Source organism: Rhyacophila brunnea, unplaced genomic scaffold, assembly GCF_057557595.1.
Source record: "Rhyacophila brunnea isolate RB1 unplaced genomic scaffold, BYU_Rbru_1.0 scaffold_23, whole genome shotgun sequence".
NCBI classification, from domain to species: domain Eukaryota; kingdom Metazoa; phylum Arthropoda; class Insecta; order Trichoptera; family Rhyacophilidae; genus Rhyacophila; species Rhyacophila brunnea.
This window is the reverse complement of record NW_028232893.1, coordinates 13049763-13060593: the sequence shown is the minus strand read 5'-3', so window position 1 is coordinate 13060593 and position 10831 is coordinate 13049763. Positions and strand designations below refer to the sequence as shown.

The following is a 10831-nucleotide window of genomic DNA, read 5'->3' as shown; positions in this document are numbered from 1 at the left end:
CAAAGGCGTATCATTGCCCTGGGAAGTAAATATAAAAATATCATCTGTACCTACTATGTATTATTATTATTGATTTAATTATTTTTATAACTTGACCTATAATTTAATATACTGTCATAGATAATTAAATTTATTATGCCATAAGTTATTTTCTCTAATAAAATAAATTCTTGTGTATTTTTAATATTAAAATAATGTCATTGCGTTTATAAGTAGTATCTGACGTATTCTCTGTAGTATCTGAAGATTGTTAGCTGAAATGCATCTTAATTTATTTATTCAATCTATATAATGAACATTACAAATTATAAATTATCTTATTCTTTGGCCGTATCCGACCATTACCTGAAGCATATGAACATCGCCCATCACCTTATTATACTCTGATTTAGCAGCCTTCCAGGATGCTGGAATCCTGATGGCTTAAATAATGGGCAAGACAGATTGAAGTACTCTTCAGGCGTCTGCAACGCACGATCTAACCAGGTTCAATGTCACCTCATTACTGTCAGTGTGATGGGAAGGTGCTTGATTGGTTTTCTTATTTATTTAAAAAAGTAACATTACTTAGCTCATAATACATTAAAATACATGACGTTCACAATATGACATTTAGAATAAAAAGTACAGGTAAATCAACTTAGTAAAGAAAAAAAACAAAGCAAAAAATAATTTCATAGCAAAAAAAATAAAATAATAAAAAACAACAATAATTAAAAAACAAAAAAAAAACGATAAAATAGAATTTTAAAAACAAAATACATAATGCATCGCTAAAAATGTCAACATCTCTAGGGAGTGCATTCACCAGCGGCACAGCCCTCGCTATTGGTGCCTGGTGAGCCTGACATGAGGAAACATCTTTCACACAAAATAGGTCATGTACGCATGTAGCATGTCGCAGCCGTGTCCCAGTGATGGGTGCATAAAATTCAAATTTTCAATAATATCGGGATTGAAAACTATACCACGTGAGAGCAGGGAAAAATGCTTTAAGAACAGAAGTGACCTATCTCCTAGTTACTCCTAAGTTATACTACTGCACACACATTATCCGTTGCAAGCACCTGTTCTCAAAGCTCAGTATAGGATTTTCTTGAGCTTTTGCAAGGTGCCATGATTCGCTACCGTAAAGCAGAACTGTCAAAATTCAAGCATCGAATAGGCAGTATTTGGTTTTACCCGGGTACAGTCGTGAGTCCCAGATATGTTGCTCCAGCCATTTCCATTCGGATAGCAAACTCTCTTTATAAAAAGCCATATTTGAAGCTGTCTATAGATGTGATTGCGCCGAATTTGTAAATTATAAAAATATGAAGTTTACTAGACACTGAAAAAAAAACAACAAAAATATTATTTATTATGCATTTATTGTTTGAAATGTATTTCTCAGCCCATTGCATGAAAAATACGTAAAAAATTGGCATTATTTGTGGTATGCATTTAAAGATTTAACAGATAATATTATGCCCTGCAACCATAGTGTTAACTCTAACCTCTAAGTTAATTATTTAATTATTAACCATAGTTAATCTTTATAGCTGACAATATTAAAAAATATTATTATTATAAGACTACTTTATAATAATTAAAATTATGTTTGAATATTATATTACATTTACTAACTGGCAACACATTTTTTTTTAAATGGCAAACGTTTCAAGGTGCTCCGGTTATTGAGCTGCCTTTGTGTGTGTATAATAATAATATTATTTAAATATTTTTATTTTATTATTTTAACATTTTAAATTGCGCCATCTATTTATAAACCGCTGAACTATTAACGATTATAACTATTTGTAACAAAAAGAACATTGTCTAATGATTCAAAGCAGTTATCTATACGATTATTGATGGCAGTGAATTAGTTTTTCCGACGCTTGATTTAATCGAGTTTTGGTCTTGTTACGTTTTATTTTAACTAAATATTTAATACCGGATTTATTAAGATGAATATCATTATTCTTCTTTTGTTAATTACAAATAAAGCTACCTATCATGAATACTTTAGAACATATTAAAATTCCTTTTAGCTACGTATATACTTAGATTATAATAATATAATATGTGTCAGCATTTATGCATCTCATCAAAAACGTTGGGTAGTTTTTGAGTTGAAAATAGTGTATATAGGTGTATTATACATAATAGTATATACTTTTAAATATAAATATTTATATAGTGCCTCTAAAAATTGTCAAAAAGACAATTATTACCAATACAAATTCAGAATAAATAATTACAAGATAAAAAGAACTTTTTATATATCGCGTTTTTAAATTTTCTGTTGAATCATAATATAAACTTGACAATTCAAACATGCATTAATAATTTTTGATAAATAAGGCAATTGTCAACAAATCATTTTTTTTCTATTTTGCAACAAACAAACAAATATAGAATACTGAAATTAATGTCATTTTGATTTCCATAGTAACGCACGTATATATTAATATTTAGTTGGTAGAACCACCCCCTTAAGCCTCAATTACATTGAGCTTCTTTACGAGCTGTTTATTGGCGAATTTAAAAGCGGGCGATTCAGCTACTGCGATTTGATGATTACACACAAAACTTTCCATTCCCTGAGAAGCCACAAGCCAGCGACTATTTTGACGGAACGTAGTTCGGTAGGAGGTTGGTACTGCGCTCTACTGCGCAGACGCAGTAGGCCCACACGCCGACGTGTAGCGTGTAAAGTTGACCGGCTTTCAAATTTTCTCGGTAGAGTGTTTACAACCTGCTTATTAGCTTATTCGATGATTACACTAGGCGACTTTACAGGCAGATTGTAAATTCGCCAATAAACAGCTCGTAAAGAAGCTCAATGTAATTGAGGCTTTAGTAACCAATTATAGTCGATTGGATTACGAATTTCTTCCGAAATAACTTTTCATACAAAACAGAATTAACTGAAAATGAATTCAATTTCTACTTAAAGATGGCTAAAAGTATTAAAAGAATGCATTGGTATCGTGTTCTGATATATTATAGATAGTTTCAAATATCTAGCTAGTCGGGAAGTTAGTTGAAAATCGATTGCAAGATTTTTACTAAATAAACAACCACCGGACAAACAATAATACAAGCTAAGAAAAACGTGGTAAAATAGCTAAAGTCAAATGAAAAAGTGTAAAAAAAATAACATCACAATTTAATTAAATTCATCTCAGGGTAGCTTATTGTAAATACTTACGATTATATGTGTTGTTTGGTATCAAAATTAATCAAATCCATTATGCTTTTCATCTAAGTAAGCCGTATGAAACTTTGGTTTGGCATCTACAAAAATAATTTATCAAATTTGAAGAAATCCAATGTTATTCCATGAAAAATGTATGTAAAATATTTTCAAAGGGAAGATCAAAAGAATGGATAAACCAAATAGGATAAAAAAATCACTTAAAAATCTCAAATAATGGATCAAAGAAATTACTATTTTCTATTTTTTGAGTAGCAAGAAGTATATTTTGTCAACTTGTTAACCTAACCTACCTTTGAAATAAATGACAGGAGAATATAAATAATATTTCATTTGTCGACTACATGCTATGAAAATAAAATTCAAACGGATTACAATTTGAAGAAAATTGTATAAAACGTGTCAATTTAGTTAACGTAGAATATATTTTTTTCACTTTTTTAATGATTAGAAAATTATTTTCATCTCACACAAAATATGTACTTACAAACGAATTAATTCGTTGCTATAAAGAAAATTACGGAAAATTTACTTCACTTATTTCGAATGGTCTGTCTATATTTGAAAATTGTATTTTTGAATGTTGGTATTAGGTACTCAAAATATCACACATCAAACTGACTTATACTTTATTATATTTTGTGATAAATTTAATGTAGCTCTTACATTCCTTTTTTTTCAAGCAAATTTATACTGTTATAGCAAAAAAATACTGATAATCTATATGATCTATATGCAAACGAAAAACATTTCACTAATTGCATCATTATTGAAAAAAATAACTTTTTTTGAAAGCAAGGTTACCTAGCAATTTGTTTGTTTATTTATTTCCTTGGTAACGAATATCAAACAACATTTTTCACGAAAAATCAATTCACCCATGAAATAATTAGGTCCTTTTCATTATATTATAGTGTGAAAAATCCATCCAAAGATATCCGAAAAAATATCTAAATTTTTATTATCAATTATTTTTACTATTAATTTAGAAATAACAAAATTTATATTTATTTTTAAAATGTTTTTTATTTCTAATATTTAAAATCTTGTTGATTATTAGGGACGTTATGCTAACATCTATAATTTAGAAATTGGCCCATGAAAAATAAAAAAAAATATATGATTTAAGTCTTCCTATACCAAAACCCATGATCATTTTTACCACTCCCAATGAAAATGTCTTGCGTGTGTATACTTTCCAATATTTTTTTTTATTATTTGTAAAACATTCCTTTTGATCTAAAAAAATCACCACAACATATTATAATATGCACATATATTGTAATTCACTATTTTCAGTGCGTAATGCGAATGGTAGCAACATGATTTTCATTTGTTTCGTTCATCTGTCGTCAACTTAACATTACCGTTTGTTTTTTAAATAAAAACTGCGCAGAAGATCCGTGCGCATTTTAGAATTGTATTATATCATTAATCGTCAATAACAAATAATTACAAGATAAAAAGAGCTTTTTATATATAACGTTTTTAAATTCTGTTGAACCATATAAACTTGACTTGACTAGCTTAAACGATCAAAAAAATTGTACTTGACATGTCATATTGATTTCCATAGAAACCACGTATATATTAATAATTTAGCAACCAATAATGGTGTCGAAATAACTTTTCATACAAAGCAGAATTAACTGAAAATTAATTCAATTCTACTTAAAGATGGCTAAAAGTATTTAAAAATGCATTGGCATCGTGTTCTGATATATTCTAAAAGTTTCAAATGTCTATCTAGTCGGGAAGTTAGTTAAAAATCTATTGCAAGATTTGTACCGGACAAAGAAAGAACCACCGGACAAATAAGAATACGAGCTAAGAAAAATCAATACTTATGTCCAAATTATTTTCAAAATCTAACAAAAAATACCTCAATATTATTTAATGGTCTAACACTTCTAAAACACTCTGAAATCACACAAAAAACCTAACGATACAAAAAAACTGACTATTTAAAGTGATATAAATAATAATGTCGACAAGTATAATTTGATTTTTCATAGATTTATTGCAAAGGGGAAATTATTAGTTATAAGACATATTATGCATAGGTATTGCTTTAGTTTAAAAGCAAATACTATAGAAGAAAAACTATCGTTAAAACCAACCTGTTACGATTGAAAAACACAAACGTAATTTCTCACTAATATTGAATAATAGCCTTATCGGTTTTTGTAATTCGACGCCTCATACAATATTAATTGCGATGTTTATGTAGGTAATGAAAATTAAGAACGCTACTGGTTTTTCAGCTTGTAAAATGCAAGAATCACAGGAGAGAACTAACTAGGACATTTAAAATTAATTATCAATAGTTAGATGCATAAAAAATAAATAATACCAAATTGCTAATTGATCACCACTATTCAATTGCAGAGTTATATGGTAAAAAATTGTCACTATGAAAATGATGTGTCTATGATGGATGTACACGGCATACTAAGATGAATAGATGTCTAGACGCATGTTGAGCGTCAAATGACTCTAATTATATTGTTATTAATAAAACAAGTATGTGGGACATTGTCATTTAATCCCCTCCCCTACTCGATATTTGATCCTGTTTCGGGGTGCACGAGTTTGGATATAAAGCCAGCGGAAGGCTTCAGAGGATCACAAGCAGTTTTCAACTGAAAAGGCTTCACATCTTTATTTGATATCATCACAAGTTTCAAAAAACTTTAGTCACCATGAATTCCATGGTGAGTATATTGTTTAAACAATAATTAAACCAATAGTGTGCTTTTATACCATATAATAATATTTGTGCATTTTTCTAAACAAAAATAATATTATATAATATATTATTATATTGCATCATTCGATTTATATTTAATATTTTTTATACCCACTTCATATATTATGTTCAAATTCCGGGTGTGACAAATTCACTTGGTATTTTCAAAAGTGTGTTTGAACCAAAAATTATGGACCTAATAGATTGAGCAAGTGGCTAACATATATTTCTCGTAATACAAAAAAATGTTACTATCTTCACTCCGTTATATTATAATCATATTATTATGATCCTCTCAAGATTAAAAATTGTGATGTAATTATGTTATATAATATATTACCATGAAATACAATGTAGAATGCTTGCCTTTTGTTGTATGGATCAAGATTTAAATCCTGTAAATTCTATTTTGAATAAAATAATTTATATACGATTTTTTCATTTAATATATATTAAAATTCAGTGCACGGACATAGTAAATAGAACATTAATAGTAATTACAATAATTACGCATAAACGGATACAATATTATTATCATATTTTTTACAAGGATTGTTAGCTAGTCCAACCAATAATAGGGTTATTGCATTGTGTCGAATATACATTAAAACAACCACGAGTTCAGATACGGGAACTCTTCTAATTTTCCTATCGTGCTTGAGTCAATTGAGTGAATAGCTAACAACTAATCTCTACAAAAATTCATAATATTCTCCGTCCTGTGAATGAAAATTGCATAATATATTCTGTTGGTGTCAAATACAGTTTAAATTATATTTATATTATTCAAGTAAACAACCACCGAAATTTTAATAATAATTGATCAGAATAATTGGGAATTAATATATTTTTTTATCATAGTTAAATCACCTTACCCAAACCTTAACGTATATTCTCTACGTAATTTTACAAGTGTTTCGTATTAGCCTTTTGTATCATTATTAATTTTATTGTATCAATGTCTTCTTATTTTTCTTTGGGATCTCATGATTGAAGATCAGCAGCCTTCTGCACAATTTAGCAACGTTCGTTAGTTTGTCTATATTATGATAGGTAATAGTTATGTTTCATCCTATGATATAAAATAATTGTTCTCATATTATTCATCTCAATTCAGAATTTATGAATAAAAATTGAAAAATATGTGCAAGAAACCCGAGGAAAGTCTATTTTAAATGTAAAGTTCGTTGACAATGGTCTTGATTATTTTTTAATCCGTCCACAAGCTTCTTAACACTCGCCTTCAGCACCATATTCCAATTGTAATAAATCTTTAAAGTCTTGATACTAAATATAAAAATTGACATAATAGTATACCTATATGTTATTGTATTCATATATTATATTAACACAGCCAGATACAATCCGGAAACCCTGCCCTAAACTTTCTTTTTATCGTGCCATCCCCTAACGGAGGTCGGCTTCCATCAGAACGATCATTACTACCAATAACATTTCGGTACAACTACAATAATTGTAAGAACCATGGACGTTCTTATGCCACAAAATTTAGCGTCGTTCTCTGCTACGTTTACCATTGATTTTTCCTTGAATAAACAATGCTCTTTTCCCCTCATAATATAACCAAACTACTGTAGTTTTGTAGTTTTGATACTAAGTAGAACATCTAGATTCTTTCCTATTTGATTGTGACCTGGTCAGTCCAAGGAATTTTGAGGATGCTATACAGCCTTGTTCTCTCTCTATGTCAACTGCCTAATCAGCAAACCAGCTAACTCCACTTGCGAAAATTGTTCAGGAAGGAGAAATAAAACTTATTTATTTAACTATCGACAGGAATTTAACAATTCCAAAAATACGCTTGAATTTTTTTTACAAATAAACTGCACTATGAATAATTAATACACTATTTTAGCTTCCCTTTTATATATAAAGAATATTTATATAAAGAGCGGAGTTGTTCCATTTATGATATTTGGAAATTTCTCACCTGCAGGCTGTTTTATGTGATGAACGATAACGCATGTATTTATAAGTTACAACAAAATGCCATCAAAATCTCATTTTTGGTTAAAATTGCAGTTAGCTGGTTTGCAGCTGATTAAGCAGTTGATGTGACATCTGCTGGTTTAGCGTCCATATCATATCGTCTATAGTAAATTGTTCTTATAGTTTAATAAATAAGGTTTTTCTCATCAAAATCAACAAAAGAAATTATGTACGATTATAAATATACATGTTTTATGACTACCAACAATAAATTTATTTAATGGAATCAAGCTCTGTACTATTCCATTTAAGTCGTTTTTGCAACCCAGGTTTCACCTTTCGGCATCTTCGACTTAAATGGAATAGTACAGAGCTTGAATACATTAGAATTTAAATTCAAATTCCATCAAGTACCTTCGGTCGATAGTATTAATATAATAAATTTATCGTAGTTAGTCTACAGCACTGCCACTTTGTTTCTGACGTCTCATTTCCAATAATATAAATAATTTTATCCACGCGAATGATTGCTACAAATAATATTTATATTGAGTAATACAATATTTATGTTTTAAAGTTACGTGCGATTCGCATGTATGCCAGTTTTATATTGATAGTTTTTAAATAAAGGTTTAAAAAACAAAACCACGCGTTGTCATGCAACAAGCAAGCAACCTTGCCGCATAACTTTGCGTTCATTTTCCCAACACCTATGCGGACGATCGACCTTATGATTTTCACAGTTTATTGCCAAATTTAGTTTACCTGTAATGTATGACCAAGTATATGATTTCGATACGATATCATATTCAGTGATAGATACTGTGTTATTTCACAAGCCGTTGAGTTTTCAAAGTTAAGTCCACGCTATCTTTCTGTGTTTTAAGAAGACGACAGTCAGTATTTTTTCTGTAAAATACAACGTTTGCTAGCCAAGTTTCTTCTTGTCTATTTCAAAATTTTCTTATACTTGCACGGTTTTGAGACAATTATGAAAGTTCACCTAAAAACCGATATGCGCTACTCCGGTCGTAGTTTTGATTTTATTTTCCCGATTTAATGGACTGTTTTCAGAAGTCAGCAAGCAAATGACACTAAGTGTAATATATTACACTTTGATAGCTAATAAAAACTAGAATGAAATTTAATTTTGGAAGCTTGAAAAAGTCCAACCCCCTTAGTCCCTTTATGTTTAATGTATTTCTTTAATTAAACAAATAATGTCCGATGATAGATCGTGTATAAAATCGTTATCATTTACCACTACTCTTTAAAATAAATTTACACATCATAGCTTACTGTTGTCCATTGAAAGGTAACCTGCATGTAAAAGGAATATAATAAACTGGTATCTTATTGATTTGCACAGTATATCTATCAGCCATTTAAATATCTAATCAATCTAATATATTTCAGTTCTTCGCCACTTTCCTGTGCCTGGCCGCATTCACCTCAGCCTCGTGGATTGGAGGAGAAGATGGCCAATGGAGAGGAGAAGGACTTGCCGAGTCCCAGGATCACGGAGAATGGAGCGGAAACTACTTGGGAAACATCTACGGAGGAGTCTACAGCAACGCCATCGAAGATGACGGTCAATGGAGAGGAGAAGGTCTGGCTGAATCCCTAGACAACGGCGCATGGAACTACGGAGGAAACTACCTATATGGAGGTGCTTACGCTCATGGTGCTGCCCCAATCGGTCATGATGGTCGCGTTGTAGATACCCCTGAAGTCGCCCACGCTAAATCCGCTCATTTCGCCGCCGTTGCTGCTGCCTCCCATGGTGCCCCAGTCGCCGCATGGTCCCCAATTGCTTACCACGCATGGGGCCCAGCTGTCTATGGAGTTCCCCAGGTTCCCCAAGTAACCCCTGAGGTCGCTCACGCTAAAGCCGCTCACTTTGCTGCCCATGCTGCTGCTGCCCACAGATGGTAATTCATACCTTGATAGAACCCTGCATTTGACCCACCACCTGGTATACGACTGATTTGATAGGATTTTATCTATCAAATATATTATAATATGTATAATTATTTGTTTCTCATCTTGACTAGTGTAAATACTATATTTCACTGCCAATAATAGATTGTCTATATATTGTATAATCCGTTTGATTATTTATGATTGAGATTACTGTTATGTATTTTTATTATTTGTATTGTAATAACAATAACTGTTATAAATTGAACTTGTGATTAAGCAAAAAAAACAAACGTATTTTATTTAATGTATGGCCTTCACCTTTAACAAATCAATATATCTATATTATGACATATTATGTGACACACTCTGTATCTATCACATATAATATTATCTGATTGTGCAAAAAAATAAATGACAGGTTATAGTAATGTTGATAATACAGTCGTTTCATAGACGAACAATATTTAAACGATAACGTATTTAAATTTGTTTAATTAATATTATATAATAAATGTACTTTAATTTAAAATAAGAGTTAACGCAGTAGTGATGGGTGGAGGTAGGCTGTTGAGATTCGACATAAATAGTGCACACTAAACTTTGTCAGTCGTACTTATTTGTTTTTATTGAACTGAGAATATATACTGCAGATGGTGCTGGTTAGTTTTTAAAATACAATGTATCCTTGCCGAAACTAAGCCATAATAGTTTAGGTATGCTATGAGAAATCCGACAAAAATAGTGCACACTTTTTCAGTATATTAAGAATACATATTACATGATAACATAATTTATCCTTACCTAATATTATAAAATATCTAAAATTATGAATCGTTGAATGGTTTTAGATATTTTATAGACAGATGAATATTTTTTGACTATTATCTATTATAGTTTGGTTACGCAGAGTTTAACTGAATTTTAAAAACTAATCATAGTTCAATGAAAATAAATCTGTATGACTGACAAAGTTTAGTGTGTACTATTTATGTCGTATATTAACCGCA

General features: G+C 30.3%; 1 protein-coding gene across 1 annotated transcript; it reads left to right on the top strand.

Annotated features, from left to right (window-relative positions):
• Positions 1 to 5825: 5825 nt before the first annotated feature.
• On the top strand, positions 5826 to 10283 carry LOC147069537 (uncharacterized). The gene is made up of 2 exons (XM_085950146.1): positions 5826 to 5916; positions 9318 to 10283. Exons 1-2 carry the CDS (start codon positions 5905 to 5907, stop codon positions 9834 to 9836), a joined length of 531 nt encoding a protein of 176 aa, XP_085806272.1. The 5' UTR covers positions 5826 to 5904; the 3' UTR covers positions 9837 to 10283.
• The last annotated feature ends 548 nt before the right edge of the window (positions 10284 to 10831 follow it).